At 42.4% G+C, this 19,377-nt stretch overlaps 1 protein-coding gene across 7 annotated transcripts in view; it reads left to right on the top strand.

The window, feature by feature from the left end:
• FBN1 (fibrillin 1) overlaps positions 1 to 19,377 on the top strand; it is a 217,648-nt gene that overhangs the window by 114,612 nt on the left and 83,659 nt on the right. For all 7 annotated transcript variants that reach the window (XM_048867767.2, XM_048867769.2, XM_048867766.2 and 4 more), the window contains exons 16-22: positions 5,238 to 5,360; positions 7,416 to 7,568; positions 12,042 to 12,095; positions 13,326 to 13,451; positions 15,692 to 15,817; positions 16,911 to 17,030; positions 18,075 to 18,212. In XM_048867767.2, coding sequence (XP_048723724.1) covers positions 5,238 to 5,360; positions 7,416 to 7,568; positions 12,042 to 12,095; positions 13,326 to 13,451; positions 15,692 to 15,817; positions 16,911 to 17,030; positions 18,075 to 18,212 — 840 coding nt within the window. The remainder of the gene's footprint in view (positions 1 to 5,237; positions 5,361 to 7,415; positions 7,569 to 12,041; positions 12,096 to 13,325; positions 13,452 to 15,691; positions 15,818 to 16,910; positions 17,031 to 18,074; positions 18,213 to 19,377) is intronic.

Genomic DNA, 19,377 nt, shown 5'->3' with positions numbered 1-19,377 from the left:
AAGAAGGATTCAGCAAGTTTTGCATCAAATAAATTCTTTAATCAGCTGGAAAGATCTGTCATGGACCAAGGCAATTTCTCCTATCCACAGTGTTAGCAACGCTCCCAAATAATCAGTGGGAAATGTTGCTTGAGCGAAGAAGGATGTTGCTTGAAGGATTTGACCCAATGACACTCCTGGTCTTTACCTGTAACATCTTCTGTAGCTTGGTTCCCACATGCTTTCCCTTTTCTTGTCTTCTCCTGCTCCTCTCTCCTTGGCCACCCAGACATCCTGACTCTCTGCCCTCCTTGGATCTTTCTCACACTCCTGTCTCTGTACTTCCCACCCTGTACAGCACCCTGCATGGTGGGGACCTAGATGAGAGCACCACAGTAGTTTAGTCTTTCCCCTTTGCTATGATAATTCGTCTCACCCTCACTGGATGACAATGTAGCATTCTCTTTGCTGGCTATGTCATCATAGTTTCCGTCCTGTCCCTTAAAGAACTGGAAGTTTTCTATGTATAAATCTCATATTTCAACAATTTTTATAGGCACAAAGTAGAAGTTGAAGCAAGGAATAAACAAATACTCAGCCAAGTTCCTTAGTTTTTCTTTTTAAAAATTATAAATCTTTTAGCTCTGGGGATCAAGTCAACAATACCCTAGGGTAATTTTAAAAAAAACTCAGCTCATTGAAGCACACTTGAGGTTTGCTTCTATTTTTTTTCCCCTGAAGAGCAGTAATAAAAATCATGGTTTTGATTTCAGTTAATACTCTGTTTTTTAAAGTATCGTTAATACGAAAGACGAATGAATGTGAATCCATGTCTTAAGGGCTGGATTGGAACCACACCTTGTCTGAGAACTTGGACCCAGATCAGGTTCAACAGATCTCATAGAGCTCTGAAAAGCGAATACAATAATAATTTGACACCTCTCCTACTGAAGCTGCAAGGCAGATCTATCCAAAATTCAGGAAACTGGATGAGAGTTGCATGTTTTGTGCCAGAGAGCAGCTTATTCTCGTAGAGCCCATAGGGCTGTTTGTTCAAGATGGTCATAGAAGAAACAACTCTCCACTAATTTCTCAAACAAACATGTAACTCCCCCCCCACACACACACACTCCGCTGCCTCTGACCAAGTGTCTCCTCAGCCTTGGAGCTTAGTCACTGGCTGAGCCAGCTGTAACTTGCACAGACACACAGGAATGCATTTTGGTTCAGTTTTGTTTTGGTTTTTGAGAATGGGCACTCGGCCTCTTTGTGTGTTAGGGCGGGAGAGGGAAGGGTGATAAGGATGCAAATGAGAAGTAGAGGACTAAGAACTTGTCTTTTTCTGTATGTCAGTGTCTGAATGGGCAGCAAGAGGAAATACAAACATGGGCAAGACACTAACTCAGACTTAAAGCCCCGTGATAGTTGTCCTTGCCTCAGCACCGCTGTCTAGTGACTGCTCTCTATTTGTTGTGGACACACAGCTGCCATCACTAATAATGTTGGCAGCCACCAGCAATACTGTTCCTTCATCTCTTAAAGCAGATGTGGCCAGTAACACTGTATCTGCATCTGCCGTCATCCTAGCATGAAGAGAATCATTGCCAATGTTTCAACTGGTGAGGATGCAGAATGGCAATGGAATGTGGGCTCATAGGTGGGTGGAAGGTTGCCGTGGCATAAGGCCCCTGGCAGCCATCTGCTGCAGAACACCAGTGTCACTGGCACAAAGTTTGACATGTGGTGTCACCAGCAACCTGAGCCCCCCACAGGGACTTATTCCAAAAGCCCTCATTAACTTTCACTTTTGGCATAATCATCTTAATGATCTTTTTAAGTGAATTTCTGCAAGGAAATGACCTAGATCAAAAATTCAGTAGATAAATTGACTCATGGTCTTAAATAAACAAACCTGTGATTCTCCGCTTCCCCAACCTCAGTTGTGTGCCTGAGGGCCAAACAGTAGTGAGGATCCAGACAAAAAGGTATTCCTGGCCCAGAGAAATGTTACTTCTGTGCATCAAAGGGAAAAAGTTTGAAAATTATCCAAAATTGCAGGCAACTCAAATGATTCCTGCTGAAAGCTGGAACAGATTTTGCAATAAAATAGAGGGTTTCCCCCATTACTTTTCAACACTCAGAGTAAACCTTGAGCTCTAAGAATGAGCACATAAATAGCCAGGAAAGGTGAGATTGTTATTTGGTCAAAATCCATCTTCACTTTGCTTTCAACTTTTATATTCACCTCAACTATCCCTCCTTCCCACCTCCAACCACAGACCTTCCTGAAATAACATTTATTAGCTCCCAGAAATACATTGTGGTTAAAATTAACATAATTCCCTATTCAACTTCTGTCATCACATTAACAGCTACATGTGTTTTAAAAAATCTATGTTTAATGATTTTTCCTGTTGATTTTATTGTTCATCCTCATTAACTCCTCTCTGTATACACCATTACAGAGTAAATGGTTTCTTTCTGACTAAAAAGTAGTATTTTCAGCAAGTAAGCGTTTCGTGCCAGATTTTTGCACTGCATGCACCTACACAAACACATGCAATTGCAATCCTAGAGCCAGATACTCTTCTGGTAAATCTTTGTTGAAGTCAACGGTGATACCTCAGTTTACACTAACTGAGAATCTGGCCTCTAATTTGCACATGCAATTACTATCATTACACATGCAAGTTGGGTATGTGTGCACAGAAACTGACAGCTATGCAGGAAACTGGCTACAGTTTTGGTGTGAAATTGACAAGTGTTTTGCCAAACTTGTTGAGGGATCAAAAGGAATATAAGATCTGCAATATACACCATCCCACTCTTATAAGGATCTCATTTGATGCACCGTAAGCTGAGTTTTGAAACATGGGTGCCGTAAAAACACTTTCCTAACCCCTTGTTAGGATGTTGAAATTGACCCTTAGTTCCATAAAACTGGCATTTAAGTATGTGTAGGGGCATGTATCTGGCTGTCTGAAAAATTTCACTCAAGCTTTAATGAAATAATGTACCCAAAAGGAATATTACACCATAGTTGTGAGTATTCCCTGTAATACAGAGGACATTAAACTTATTTACCATGACAGTTCCTTTTATGATATTTTACATGTTGGGCGCATTGTTGCTGTTTTATACATTTAATAAATGGTTTCACCTTCAGATCACAAATCCTGCCCTAGTCAGCAGGATTGAAAGTGAATGTTTAGTGGCCTGTGAAATAAGTTGTTTTCAGTTCAGAATTTAGGGAACTTGCTTGCACATCTGAAAGGTCCTTCACAATTGCCACTAATTGGCAATCTAAGTGGAAAGGACAAAGACAGATTAGACATGGAGAGTGAATCCTGTAGATAAGTTTCTTCAGAACAAGGTTGAGACATGCTGGCAAAGTCAGTGGGGGAAAACTTACAGTTGTTGGGGTTGTCAAAATGTCATCCTTTCATGGAAGGAGGCTACATAGTCCAGTCAGAGCCAGAATTTGGGTTTTATTCCTGGTTCTGCAATAGGCTTAATGGGTGGAATCCTGGCCACATTGAAGTCCATAGGACTCTTGCCATTGATTTCAGTGAAGCTAGCACTTCGCTTGATGTGTGTGATTTTTTGGGGCAGATCACTTTACCTCTCTGTGCCTCAGTTTCCTGATCTTTAAGAAGGTGGTGATAATGCTTACCTATCTTTGTAAAGTGCATTGAGTTGTACGGAAAGAAATGTGTTTTATATTCCAGTCTTTATTTTTATGAAGTTACAAAACATTTTTAAAAACCCACTAAAACGAGAAAGGAAAAATATACACATTTATGCTTGTTCAGTTCTTTCTTTTAAATAACCCCTAAAAATAAACTTTAGAAAAAGTTTAAGATGACGTTTTATAGAACGTGTATACCTGCTAAAAGGATTTGCTTGTCATCTAGTCAAGAACAGTCTCCACTGATACACACTGTGGCCCAAATCCTGAAGTTCTGTCTCAGCTTTTACTCCAACAAAACTCTACGAGAGTGTGGTCTGAGTAAGGACTGAGTGTAAAGTAGGGAAGGAATTCATGATTTATCTGTCTGTTTGAAACAGAACAAAAGCTTGCAGGCCAACTGAAATTAATTTAGCCCATGTAATCAAATATAACTTCTATTAAAAATATATTTTGAACAAGGAATCTTGGATCATACAAGCTATATTTTGTGTCAAACAACACAACCCAAGAAAAACATAGAGGTGTTTCACTCTCAATTTTCACGTTTAAGGTCAGAAAAAAAGGAAATTGTCATCCGTTGTTTGAGAGTTGTTCTAAAGTGATTATTTTGTAAGTGTTATACATGCTTCCAAACAATATTTTAAAACATTCCCTCTGTAATTCTTAATTGTAGAAAAATAGCTTATTCCCTCTGTCAAGAAAATGCTATCTCTGTTAGCAGGGTATGCAGTCTATTAAAATGTTTGACTAATTTGACCTCCCAACTCAAATGTTAAATAGTTTTAACCTTGTGTTTCAGTGCAACAGGACTTATTGTTCCATGTAGCTATTGTTGGACAAAGATGATAGCTTTTATTTAACAGTTGTTCAGGGTTCAGTTCATTAAAAAATTCCTTACGAGGCTGGTGTGTAATTTTCCCATTAAAAAATTTATGTGAAGGGCTGTAACAAGCATCTGATATAAAAACCCAATTGTCATGCAGATCACCATGGGGACATGATGTGTGGGCTGGGCTTGGACGCTTAGCATTCAGAAGTGCTCCCAAAAACTGAACACACAGCAGGAAGAAGAAAATTCTTTGGGGGCCCCGTGAAGACTAGTCATAGGGGTCAAAGCTTTAATTTGCTATCTGGCCTGATTTCTTACAGCACAAACTAAATGGTAACACAGACAGGGAATGCCCTGTTAAACACTACACAAGTCCTTTGTCTTAACATTCATGGTTTCCTCCTTCCTCCAGTTCTGTTTTTGCCTGAGTGACCCTTATTTTGGATTATGCATCTCTTGGGAACATATTAGGAAAATGTAGCTCTCTTCACTGGAGGAAAATCCACGGAAAGCAGGATATTTTTTGCCCTGAATTTTGCTCTTTCTGCTTCATAGAATGAACTAATGTTGGAGGGTTTTTTATTTTTAAAAAATTGCACTCATATTTCATTTGGTGAAGTGATTTGTGTTTGTTTTTATTGAATACATTGAAAATAAGCCTCACAAATGCAAGTTTCAGTCAGGCATTGAAGATGGTTTAATTTAATTTCTAATAAAGCTTATTCTGTTCTTTAACAGACATCGATGAGTGTGAGACAGCTGGAATATGCATGAACGGGCGCTGTGTGAACACTGATGGCTCTTTCAGATGTGACTGCTTCCCAGGTCTTGTAGTTGGACTAGATGGACGTGTGTGCGTTGGTAAGACAAACTCATTGTGAGACAAGTCACAATTAACTAACTGAGCAATAGCATTAAAATTGCAATGATGGACACACCATGGTTTAGCTCATAGCACATAGCACATGACACTGGATTGGTAGGTGCTCCCAAACTAATGAATGTCTCTGTTTGTGAGGCTCACTATAATTGTTCACTTTTCTCTATTTTCTTTTTCCTTTCTTTTCTTTTCAAAAAATTTCTCGGGCAAGGTTCTTAGCTGATGTAAATCAGCATAGCTCTATTAAAGTCAATGGCACAATATCAATTTACATCAGCTGAAAATCTGGCCATTGTATTTTAAAACAGGTGCATAAAACCGTTCGTAAGAAGAAGTACCTCCCATTAGCACATCACTGCTTTCCTTTACACAAGAGAGAAATTCTCCCAATATCACAATATTTTTTTAGTTTTGTCATTAACATTATAGATAAAATTTTCCTATCAAGTAAATTTCTTCTATGTCAACATATCAGTTTTTTTAAGGTGGGACATGAGAACTTTTCCAGTGTCTAGAGATCTATCTCTTTGCATAACCAAGAAAGATTACCACCCATTTTAAAATAATTTGTAGTCTCGTAGTTTGAAAAAAAAAATCACGTACCTTGTATAGGCCCCAATCCTGCAAACACAGAAATGTGTAACTTTATGCACAGGAGTAGCCTGGTTAACTTCTTGTTTGTTAGGACCTCTGGCCCTGATCCTTGAAACACTATGTCCCATCTGTTTACCCCCTCTTTTTCTGTTTACTATTACAAATTATGTGAACTTCCAAATGTCTAGCCCTTTTTTTTGACCTACGAGTTATCAGTTTAAAACAAAAGCATCCGTGTTTTTGCTTTTGTGCATATTCTGTCTCTCTAAGGAAAAACAGTGAAGTGGCTGCAGTGTGGCTGCAGATTCTCACTTTGTTTTGGAGATAGCTTGTGGGCCATTTAGAAGTCAGGTGGCAGAATGGAGTTGCTTAGCTCAGCATTTCTGTCCTGACCCTTATATTGCACAAAATACAAACTCACTGGGCTTAATCCCTGGAGTTTCACAAGTGATGAATTTGGGCCCATGGGTGCTGGAACAGAGCAAGGATAATGGGAGTGCTGAGAGCCATTGAACCAAACTGTATACCCTGTATATAAAGGAAACCTCTTCAAGCCAGGGGGTGCAGGAGCCCCCTAGTTCCAGCATGTATGTTTGGGCCTGTATGAGTCAGGAACAAATAATACATTTAGATAGAAACAGAAGGAAAACAATTTGATGTAAAGTGAAATCACCCTTTAAATCTGAGAATAAAGTGGAATATTCCAAAATAACATTGTTTATATAGTTTTTTTCCTTCAAAAATGGCGTGACAGCTCAGAGTGTTGGTTTGTGCTAATCTGCATTTCTGGAGTCCAGTCATGTGACATGGGTCAATGTTATGAAAAGTTAATGCCCCTGTCACATGACTGACTCCCAAGACTACCTTTCGGTCTTGAAGCCGTCCTATATTCAAATGTATATTACTACAGTGGTTGCCAGTTAAAAATTGCAATTACCATGCCATTAAATAATGATAATAATAATACAGATATACCTACATACATACATTCTTCACATGGAAGTTGCAAGATTTCATTAATAAATATTTTGAGATGAAAGGTCCCAGAGTAATGTAAAATTATCTCTTGTTTAATAGCCTGGCTGAATTGTTCAGTTTTCAAAAGCTGATTTTTTGACAGGCTATCTCTATAAGGGCTCAACTTAGTAAGCTTACTTTAGCATGCAGTAGCTATGGAGAATTGACTTTCCTCAGCCTTTTCAGCCCCTGTCAGGCTTACAGCGCAAAGAAGCAGAATTCTTTGCATTGAGCTGAGCACTAAATGATGAGAGAGGTTATACTGGAGTGAGATCTACTGAGAAAATGATGAGCAAAAATTATATATTTCAGCTATTTCACAGTGTTTAAAATCTGATTTTAAAGGTGTGACTGAATGTATTTTGATTTATGGCATTATTCTTGTGACTCTGCTAGATCCCTGATGGATTACGTTTCTCATTTAGATACGCACATGCGAAGCACATGCTATGGTGGGTACAAGAGAGGTCAATGTGTTAAACCGTTATTTGGCGCTGTTACTAAATCGGAATGTTGTTGTGCCAGCACTGACTATGCCTTTGGAGAACCGTGCCAGCCATGTCCTGCTCAAAATTCAGGTACTGTATGTTTAAGAAGGATGAAATTTGACCTAAACTTTCCATTGATGATTAATTTTTACAAAGGTCTCAATTCTGACAGTATTAAAATAAAAAGTCACATGCATTGATCCTGTCATTCATAAATCCTAAATCTGGAGAAGTGTAACCTCAGGTACATGAAACACACATTGCTGTGTCTTGGAACGTCTGCTGCTGTGCATGTATGAAGAGTACAGGGGTGAATATTTTTTTAAGAGGCATAAATGAACACCAAGAATCTGGCCCATGATCACTGCAAGCATTATGCCAGATTTTCAAGCAGTGGCCTCCTTTGTTGTCAACATGAATAACTGTGGACACAGTTTTGACCTCAAAATTATTTGTGGGCACATTTTAGGTAACTGAGGGTGTCTGAATAGTTAATTGTACCTTCTGTTCTGGATAACTAAATGACCTAAGTTGTGTCCACAAATAACTGGGATTAGTCAAAATCATGTCTTCCAATTGTGGATGCAAAAAGGGGAGCCCAGTGAAGGATACTTGAGACTCTAACCCGAAACTCCCCAAGACAATACCGTTCACTTCTTTGGACCATAACTACACTCTGGCAAGCTTGCAATCCTAGTCATTTTCGCTGTGAAGGTACTGCTGCTAGAAAAGCACTTTTTACAGGAACAGTGTACTGACACGGTCCCGAGACAGAAGCCAGTAAATAAGACAATGGGGGTCCCTGTGCTGAGCCAGTTGCAGAATCAGGGCCATAGTTAATCTATTGGTTCTCTTCACTGTCTACAAATGGTTTCAGAGTAGCAGCTGTGTTAGTCTGTATCCACAAAAAGAAAAGGCACCTTAGAGACTAACAAATTTATTTGAGCATAAGCTTTCGTGAGCTACAGCTCACTTCATCAGATGCATTAAGTGGAAAATACAGTGGGGAGATTAATATACACAGAGAACATGAAACAGTGGGTGTTACCATACACACTGTAACGAGAGTGGTCAGGTAAGGTGAGCTATTACCAACAGGAGAGCGGGGGAGGAGGGGGGACTTTTGTAGTGATAATCAAGGTGGGTCATTTCCAGCAGTTGACAAGAACGTCTGAGGAACAGCGGGGCGGGGGGGGGAATAAACATGGGGAAATAGTTTTACTTTGTGTAATGACCCCCTTATTCAAGCCTAAGTTAATTGTATCCAGTTTGCAAATTAATTCCAATTCAGCAGTCTCTCGTTGGAGTCTGGTTTTGAAGTTTTTTTGTTGAAGAATTGCCACTTTTAGGTCTGTAATTGAGTGTTCAGGGAGGCTGAAGTGTTCTCCAACTGGTTTTTGAATGTTATAATTCTTGATGTCTGATTTGTGTCCATTTATTCTTTTATGTAGAGACTGTCCAGTTTGGCCAATGTACGTGGCAGAGGGGCATTGCTGGCACATGATGGCATATATCACATTGGTAGAGGTGCAGGTGAACGAGCCTCTGATAGTGTGGCTGATGTGATTAGGCCCTATGATGGTGTCCCCTGAATAGATATGTGGACACAGTTGGCAACAGGTTTTGTTGCAAGGATAGGTTCCTGGGTTAGTGGTTCTGTTGTGTGGTGTGTGGTTGCTGGTGAGTATTTGCTTCAGGTTGGCGGGCTGTCTGTAAGCAAGGACTGGCCTGTCTCCCAAGATCTGTGAGAGTGATGGGTCGTCCTTCAGGATAGGTTGTATATCCTTGATGATGCTTTGGAGAGGTTTTAGTTGGGGGCTGGAGGTGATGGCTAGTGGCATTCTGTTATTTTATTTGTTGGGCCTGTCCTGTAGTAGGTGACTTCTGGGTACTCTTCTGACTCTGTCAATCTGTTTCTTCACCTCAGAAGGTGGGTATTGTAGTTGTAAGAACACTTGATAGAGATCTTGTAGGTGTTTGTCTCTGTCTGAGGGATTGGAGCAAATGTGGTTGTATTGCAGAGCTTGGCTGTAGATGATGGATCGTGTGGTGTGGTCTGGATGAAAGCTGGAGGCATGTAGGTAGGCATAGTGGTCAGTAGGTTTCCAATATAGGGTGGTGTTTATGTGACCATCGCTTATTAGCACTGTAGTGTCCAGGAAGTGGGTCTCTTGTGTGGACTGTAGGTGTAGAGGGCTGAGGTTGATGGTGAGATAGAAATTGTTGAAATCATGGTGGAATTCCTCAAGGGCTTCTTTTCCATGGGTCCAGATGATGAAGATGTCATCAATGTAGCGCAAGTAGAGTAGGGGCGTTAGGGGATGAGAGCTGAGGAAGTGTTGTTCTAAGTCAGCCGTAAAAATGTTGGCATACTGTGGGGCCATGCGGGTACCCATAGCAGTGCCGCTGATTTGAAGGTATACATTGTCCCCAAATGTGAAATAGTTATGGGTGAGGACAAAGTCACAAAGTTCAGCCACCAGGTTTGCCGTAACATTATTGGGGATACTGTTCCTGATGGCTTGTAGTCCATCTTTGTGTGGAATGTTGGTGTAGAGGGCTTCTACATCCGTAGTGGCCAGGATGGTGTTTTCAGGAAGATCACTGATGGATTGTACTTTCCTCAGGAAGTCAGTGGTGTCTTGAAGATAGCTGGGAGTGCTGGGAGTGTAGGGCCTGAGGAGAGAGTCTACATAGCCAGACAATTTTGCTGTCAGGGTGCCAATGCCTGAGATGATGGGGCGTCCAGCATTTCCAGGTTTATGGCTCTTGGGTAGCAGATAGAAGATAGTTATTGTATTCAAGCGAAATGTGCCGTAAAATGCGTAGCACAGAAGGATCTCAAGATAATCTGGTATCTACTTTGTAGGCGAAGATAGTTCAGGATTTTTTTGATCTTAGTTTTAATTGGCAATTTTACAAAAAGGGACAGGGAGATGTAACCAGTTGGAACAAATTAGCCTACTTTAGTTGACATGTGATCTTCAAAGAAACCTTGCTGTTCACCAGTTGACAATAAGCCACGTTAGTTAGAATAGCAACAAAACACCAGAATGTTATCAGAGTAGGAAAGAGTTTTTCCATCAGTGTCTGTTGATACCAGAAAGAAAAGGAGTACTTGTGGCACCTTAGAGACTAACCAATTTATTTGAGCATAAGCTTTCGTGAGCTAGAGCTCACTTCATCAGATGCATACTGTGGAAAGTATCACGAAAAGCTTATGCTCAAATAAATTGGTTAGTCTCTAAGGTGCCACAAGTACTCTCTTTCGTTTTGAGAATACAAACTAACACGGCTGTTACTCTGAAACCTGTTGATACCAGGGCTCCCTTTTTACTGCACGGTACAGTTAAAACTTTTTGAAAAGGTAAGGCCCAATGCCATTGACTTCTGTTTTATATTTGAATAAATTTAACAGAACGTTTACACGTGTGGAAGTTGTTTCTTCTGGGATCTTTTGCCCTCCTCTTCTATTGTTAAAGATGCCAACTTGTGAAGGGTAAAATATAGGACATCTTCAGCTTTCGAGGCAGGAGGGAGGAGAGAATTTTTCACATATAAGTTATTGTTTCAGGAGCCGAAGAACTTCCTCAAAGGAAGGAGTTTATCTCTTGCTGCTCAGAAACTCCTCCCACGCTAACCCTACAGCCCCGTTCAAAATGTATCCTACCCCTGTTCTAAAGGTAGCCATGTGCAGACTCCAAGGTGTATTAGATTATTTTCATCTTATGTGAAAGTGGTTATATGACTCAAGGCAGTGAAAGCAATCTATTTTAAATGTATGTGTGTAAGATTACTTCAGACCCAATCTTGACATGGGAGTTTTGCCAGAACAAGGTGTTCAGCAGAGTCCCTTTGCAAGATGTTTAACCCAGGATATCTTTGTTTCAATTCCTTTGGGACCAGGGACCAAACACTTGATCCAAGTTATTGACAGTCTGAATGAGTTAGAACATCTGTTAAACATAGGGTCTTTGGTACACAAATTAAATTGCTCGTTATGATGGCAGTGGAACACATTTTGCATGTGGCAGTACTGAAAAAAAAGAGAGAGACCGCTAGGTATATAGGGATGGCTGTTACCTAAATTAACAGCAGTGTAATTATATGGACAGTTAGCAAAATACATATGCGGTGGAAGGTGATGACCTGTATCTTGTGGTGGTATTTAGTCCGGTTATGGCTGTGCAGTGCTGTCTGAGCATTGTGAGCGCATCAGAAGAATTTAGGCATGCACAGAAACTTGTGAGACTCCTTGTAAAAATGAGTTCCTGTGAGTGTCTGAAAACTTTCTTGCTTCTCCACCTTACAGATATCACATATCATTGTGGCCTGGATTTGTCACAAAATACACACATGTGGCTAATTTGCATGTCCCCTTTGTGTATTTTTGCTAAAATATCCTAAAGTTGATGAGCTTTACAGCCAGGTGATGGTAATGACATTTTTAAAGTGATGGCAAGGTGCTTTGTTGCAATGGGATAATAAATCTGTTTGTAGGCGACCTTGCAAACAATTAGCTAAAAAGAAACCAAATAAACATCTATTTTTAATATTTTTCAGCTGAGTACCAGGCTCTGTGCAGCAGTGGACCAGGCCTGGATTTAGAAGGAAGAGGTAAGAGCACAGAACAGTATCACTTGAAATTTAGACCAGGGTAAAAGAGTCAATGCGATGAGTTACTGTAAAAGGGGTTGCTTTAGGGAAGAAGTGAGAGGAAGGGTCTGTGAATGGTTTGCAGCATGTTCAAAGAAATAAGCCTAGGTTTAAACCCATGGAACGCCTCATTTCACTCCAATGGCTGCTCAAGCACATACACTCATCAGGCTTACATAGGAATGCTCTTTGGGAGCAGCAGATTTGTAAGCCATGTATTTTTACTGCAGCATTATACATTTCATTATCTAGAGAACCCCAGCCTGCAGCCACACAGAACAACAAAACACAGTGTGCATTTAGCTTACTGGATACTTTAACTAACATAGCCCATCCCCTGGGATGGTGCTGGGAGGCCTGATAAATCACCTATTTGACCTTAAATGCAGGGCAGATGTTTGTAAATTGCCTCATAAATAACTGTGTTGTGATGGATTGCTCCTCATTTTCAGCACCATAGCTGTAGCAGGGAACACCAGCTGTGAAGAGAGGAAAAAAGGGAACCCTCAATGAGGAAAATACTCTGTGCTGTTGATTCTCTCTTTATCCAATGATCCCTCATCCTCCCAACTTACTCTCCAGTGAGCAACTGGCCCATGGCACATTCTGCAGTGGGATCAGGAACAATGTATGCTCAGCTGTGCATAATGCAGTGACTTCATTTTAACAGTATTATGGTCCTGCACGATTGATCAGAGATTAGCAGGTTCTTGTGGTTCCCTTTAAAGCCTTGTAATCTTAGAGCCAGTTCCTGCAAAGCCTTACTCCTGCAAACAGTGCTCATGACTGAAGTCAGTGAGACTGTGCTGCATAGAAAGCAGGCAGTGTTCAGGAGTAAGGGCCACAGAGCACTACCCTGCAAGTGTAATGAAGTGGGCTATGCAGTGATTCCTTAGCACTCTGTTTTCACATGGGAGAACACTAGTTTAAGTGATTTCACGTAACCTCCAGCTCCTGTTTACCTCTGCAGGACTTCAAACACCAATGGGTTAGCGGTGGAGGTTAATCACCAGGAAGGTGGGGGTCTTCATTCTTGGGAGAGTGACTTTCTGTATGGGAGTTCTTAATTAGAAAGGCATCCTCGTGAAAACATGGAAACTCAATGGTCTTGATATTGAAAAAGATGACTTTTTCTAGTTTAGTGAATTTGATCGTCCAAAGAAAATCATGAACTTTGTTGTGTTTGTGCAGATATTAACGAATGTGCACTGAATCCTGATATCTGCCCAAATGGAATCTGTGAGAATCTGCGTGGAACATATAAATGCATATGTAATTCTGGGTATGAAGTGGATGCAAGCGGGAAAAACTGCATTGGTATGAAATTTCCCTTTTTCCCTATCAAACCTTGATGTTTGACTCCCTCCGCCCAAGTGTTCCATTGATCCTTCCCATCCGCTCCACTGATATTCTCTGAGGCTTCACCTGATCTGTCCACCTTCCTGTCCGTGCTCCTCAATGCTCTTCCTGTCCTCCGGCATGCTGTGTCCAACTTCCAACTTCCACAGTGTCCGCCCCTACTTATTGCATCTCTTCTGTCCTACCCAACTCTGACCTTTCCAGCCACTCTTCCAAGCCCACCCAGTTACTGCACCAGTATGTTTCCATGCTTCATCACAAATCTTTTCCCATTTCTCTGTAGTCTTTCTCCTGGCCCTCTCCATCTACTTTCCTGGCCTACTCTGAAGCTTCTGAGACTTTCTGCTTTACTTCCCAAATCTCCCTGCCCCTTGTAATGTTCTGCTGTTCTCATATGTTGCCTTCCCAGCTTCTCTCAACGCTTTTTGAGGTCTCTCTGACACGTCCAGTTCTGCCTAACTGCTCTCTGAGCAGGGGTGAAAGTAATTGAAAGGACTCGGTATGCCAGAGTCCTGAGCAGGGGGCAGGGCCTCAACCGGAAGAGGCAGGGCCCTTAAATCCCCAGGCCCTTTAAATTAAGATTTAAAGGGCCCAGGGCTCTGGGTGCGGTAGTAGCGGCTGGGAGCCCCGGGCCCTTTAAATCACCGCTGGAGCTACCAGCTTCAGAGGCGGCTGGGGGCTCAGGGGCAACTTAAAGGGCCCGGGGCTCCGGCCGCTGCTACCACAGTGGAGCCCCAGGCCCTTTAAATTGCATGGAGCCCCCGGCCACCGCCATTACCCCAGGACTCTGGCAGCGGGGCTCCAGCGGTGATTTAAAGGGCCCAGGGCTCCCCGCAGCGGCAGGAGCCCTGGGCCCTTTAAATCACCGCCCGAGCCCCGCTGCCAGAGCCCTCGGGGTAGTGGCGGCAGCAGGGGCATTGGCGGTGATTTAAAGGGCCCGGGGCTCCTGGCTGCCGCTACCACAGCGGAGCCCCGGGCCCTTTAAATCGCCGTCTGAGCCCTGGGGCTCCCGGCCGCCTCCACTACCTGGGGCTCTGGCAGCAGGGCTCCGGCGGCAATTTAAAGGGCCCAGGGCTCCAGCTGCTGTCAGGAGCCCCGGGCCCTTTAAATCACCTGCCTGGGGAAGGCAGTCTGGTACGGCTTACAGGCTCTTGCCGGTACACCAGACCGGACTGGACCGGCTTACTTTCACCTCTGTGTCTTGGCCTTACTGATGTTCACCTATCCTTTATAGCCCCATGCCACCTTCTTGCAGCTTCTCTCAAATGACCAAACTCATGCAAAGATCCCCTAAGGACTCTTGAGCTTTGGCTTCCCAAAGATCATGTCTGCACTAGCATTTTTATTCAAATTTCCCACCCCTGCAGCTAGTGTAGACTAGTCTCTTTCCCCAGAGCATCTAACCCAGCCCAGAACAGGTCTAGAAAACATGGGGGTTTAAATGCCAGTGGCTACGAGCAGCCAATCTAAACTAGTGCTCTCACCATTTCTACAATCAGTGGAGCAACTCCAGCAGTATGAAGGGTGAGAAATTTTGAAGATAATTTCTAATGTAGACAAGACCAAAGGGTGATTTTCAGCATTATGACTGTGCCAAATAGATAAATCTTTTATAAAAAGAGGAAATGGCAAAACTTCTGTAGGTTGAATATTCATTAAAATAATAAAGCACTGGGAAAGGGAGGGAGGAAGGAAAGGGATCCAGAAAAACATAAACAAGTTTTTCAAATTTCCCCAATTTTAAAAAGAATAAAATAAAGTAAACAGGAAAGAATGAAATTTTCTCTAGATGATACCCAGGTAGTTTAAATTAATACATCTGTTATTGTTACTCTTACTTTCATGGCAAATCATCAGCAGATGAGAAATAAAGTACATTAATTGTAAAATAAAAGGATATATCATCTTAATTTTTTACTTTCTGGTATGACTGTAGTTACATTTGTACTGGGCATTTTTTTATTTTAAATAATTTCAAGGGCCATTCCTGTAAGCTATTAAACATCTCCAAGGAACTGCTCTTTCAGTGGCTTTGCAAAACAATGCAAGGCATCTCTCTCTCCCCTCTCCACCCCCACCCCCACCCCCGCCCCAGAAGATCAGTCCTAATGAAATGTGGCTGTTTGGAAACAGAATTATTTCATGGCCTCTTGTCAAGGCATGTTTTTTTCTCATAATGTTTCTAAATTTCATTGCAGACATTGATGAATGTGCACTGAACACGCTGCTGTGTGACAATGGACAATGCAGAAATACCCCTGGAAGCTTCACCTGTACCTGTCCCAAAGGATTTATATACAAGCCTGATCTAAAAACATGTGAAGGTAATTGATAACAACCCATTACATTCTAGCTATATTAATTACAGTTTAAAACATTTTACCATATTACTGGAGTTCTTTGCCAGCAGTTGATATGATTTCCATTTAAGGCAGAATAGAATTGTTATATATTCTACTAATGCACAGAAACTAGTCAGTGTAAATTCAATCCATGAAAGCTTAAAATCTAATAAAATCTCCAGTGCAAACTCGAGATGTATTAATAGCCTACTGAGAACAGCATGGAGATTATCAATATTATAACTTTGACTCTGAATATAAAAAAAGAAAAAAAATAAGCTAGTTGTATTCCTGAGAGGGTTTCAGGGGTAAAGTTTTAACTTCTGCTGTACAGACACATGTCAGATTTACATAACAAAGCTTCTTGCCCTATTTATTTATTTAGTATACGCAATGCAGGTAGTGATGCCTACAGTTAAGGTTTTTATTATTTACCATGTGGTAATGTTGCAAATGTGCCGGGTGTATTTGAAACACCAAGGAGGAGACCGTGTCTGGCCTGAAGAATGTGCAGTCTAGAAAGACCAAGGGAAATGATGGGTGGGGCACAAGAATGCAACATATGAGGGTTAGACAACATGATGGTAAAAACACCTGGGTCTGGTCTAAGTCAGCACTGCCCCCATCACTACCACCAGCGGAACTGCACAAATGCTTGTGACAATAGTGGAGAAAGTGCTAGTGTTGATGAGGCCCAAGTGTTTTAGAATAGGCTGTAAAAGTCCAACTGAGCCAGGTGAGTCCGAGTTTCAAATCCAATTTGAGCCACAGACTTAACGTGTGACCACATCACTTGACCAACTCAGTCCAGCTGCAAAACCGGGCAGTTGGACCTCACTGAAAAAACCAGATGCCGCCGCTGAGTAGAGCTTTCCTGTCAAAGTAACGAGTTAGCACATTTTTTGGTCATGTATCCCATCACTCTTCTAGGAAGAGCACCATAGCTGGAAACCAAAATATCAAGAGACTTTCCTATCAAGTAGGAAGATTCTTTCTGTTTTAGCTAGATTGAAGGAGGCCTTCTGAAGTCTTACTGGCAGCAAAAGGCACTAATGTGAGTGTGTTTCTCTTCTAGATATTAATGAGTGTGAGTCTAATCCCTGTGTTAATGGAATATGCAAAAATACACTTGGCTCTTTTGCTTGTGAATGTAGCCCTGAAAGTACTTTGGATACAACAAGAACCATCTGCATAGGTATTTATTCATCAAAGATTATATGTTCATTAGTTGAAAATGTCCGGTTACATTCTACACCAAGTCAGAAAGCATTTAAAAATAACTTAGATAAGTTTAGGGGAAAACGTTACAGAAAAAATGTTAAGAAAGTATTTGTTTTCACCATTACCTTGGGTACATGACTCTAGCTATTGGGAACACAATGTGTTTTTATATCAGATTTGAGAGAGAGGCGATAGATTTTGTGCATAGTATACAGATGCACAGGGCCAGCTCCTCAAAACTATACATGCCCATTTGAGTGCTTCTACAAGGGAGGCTACCAAATGGGCACAGATTAGAATTTGAGGAAGGGCTAGTTTGTGACTTGAGGTGGAGCCTGAGCAAGAGATGCTGTGCAGGCTGTCCCACCCCAGGAATAACTCTGGAAGACATTGTGACTTGGAGATACTCCCCTGAGTCACATTTCCTCCACTGCTTGTTCCTGGGAGTCAGTAATTTACTGTTGATATATACCAGCAGTAAATTCCTAAACCCAACTCCTGTGCTGGCTCATCTTCTCTGGCCAGTAAGCCGTGTGGTGGAGACCCACCCTTCATTAAGTCCTCGCTTATTCTTTGCCAATCCCTGCCCACCTGCTCCAAGAAGGCAGGACATTAGCCCAGCTTACTCTCATGCACCCCGTCCCAAGGATCCACTAGGAGCGTAAGTTCGGTCTCCCTCTTACTGTTCTTCATGGACATATAATCTGAGTCACAGTAAATATAGTGCTCCAGATCCTGAATGGTGCCACTGGGGTCAACAGACATAAAGTCAGTGGGAGCTGTAGGTGTTCAGTACTGAGCCAGGTTTCAGGATGTGGCTCAGTAGAGGGAAGTGTACAATAAGAACCTTTCAAATATATTCCATTCTAATATTGTCAGTTATACATTTTGCATGCTGAAATTCAAGTATATTGGCAAATATATTAACCATTATATATGTGTGTGCGTTGTGTATTTATGTGAATATATGTAATGCTAGGTACTCTGTATGGCAGCGTCTTGTGTTTTTTTCCAATAGAAACTATTAAAGGCACTTGTTGGCAGACTATTGTGAATGGAAGATGTGAAATAAATATTAATGGGGCAACTCTGAAGTCCCAGTGCTGTTCCTCGCTAGGTGCTGCATGGGGTAGCCCATGTACACCCTGTGAACGAGGTAAGATCATTGGTTTATTCCAGGGGTGGGCAAACTTTTTGGCCCGAGGGCCACATCTGGGTATGGAAATTGTATGACGGGCCATGAATGCTCGCAAAATTGGGGGTTGGAGTGTGGGAGGGGATGAGGGCTCTGGCTGGGGGTGCGGGCTCTGGGGTGGGGATGAGGGGTTGGGGGTACAGGAGGGTGCTCCAGGCTGGGACCAAGGGGTTCAGAGGGCAGGAGGGGGATCAGGGCTGGGGCAGGGGGTTGGGGCACGGGAGGGGAACAGGGGTACAGGCTCTGGGCGGCGCTTACCTCAAGCAGCTCCCAGAAGCATCAGCATGTCCCCCTCCCACCCCCTATGTGGAGGCATCGCCAGGCAGCTCTGCATGCTGCCCCGTCTGCATGCGCCATCCCTGCAGCTCCCATTGGCTGGGAACCAACTGCGGGGGCGGCACTTGGGGCAAGGGCAGCGTGTGGAGCCCCCTGGCTGTCCCTACCCATAGGAGCCAGAGGGTGGACATACTGCTGCTTCCAGGAGCCATGCGAAGCGAGGCAAGCCCCCGAACTTGTTTCCTGGCTGGAGCGCCAAAGCAGGGCAAGCCCCAGACCCTGCTCCCCAGTGGGAGCTCGAGTGCCAGGTAAAAACATCTGAAGGGCTGGATGTGGGCCCAGGGCTGTAGTTTGCAAACCTCTGGTTTACTCTGACAGTTCCTCTATATTCCTATTTAACAACTGTGATAAGAGTCATATTAATGGGTCTGCTTCCTCCTCTCCCCTTACATTTTAATTTATAAAAATGCATGAATACCCTAGTATTTCAGTCAGATGGGCTTGGTATCGCAGGTCTAAGCCTACAAAAAAGACAAGTGGTTGGGATTCCCAAAACTATTTGGCACCTAATTTACACTTTTAATGACTAAAACAGAGGCCAGTGACCATTTATGTACCCACGGCACATTAAAAAGGGATAGCAGACATGGTCTTAATCTCTAGATATGTAGGGCCAGCTCTGCACAAATGTTACATATTGTGGGTTTGGCCAACAGGGCAAGGAGGTCAGCTAGCATTGGCTGGGACCTACAAAGCTACTTCTGTGCCTTGCTTGCCCTATTAAGAGATGGTATAAAGGAGTAAGTGTACAATGACAGGCAGGTATAGCAATTAGGGACACCAATGCTCA

This window comes from Caretta caretta, chromosome 10 (assembly GCF_965140235.1).
Source record: "Caretta caretta isolate rCarCar2 chromosome 10, rCarCar1.hap1, whole genome shotgun sequence".
Taxonomy (NCBI): domain Eukaryota; kingdom Metazoa; phylum Chordata; order Testudines; family Cheloniidae; genus Caretta; species Caretta caretta.
Note: the sequence above shows the minus strand (reverse complement) of the source record. Positions and strands in the feature narration are given on the sequence as shown.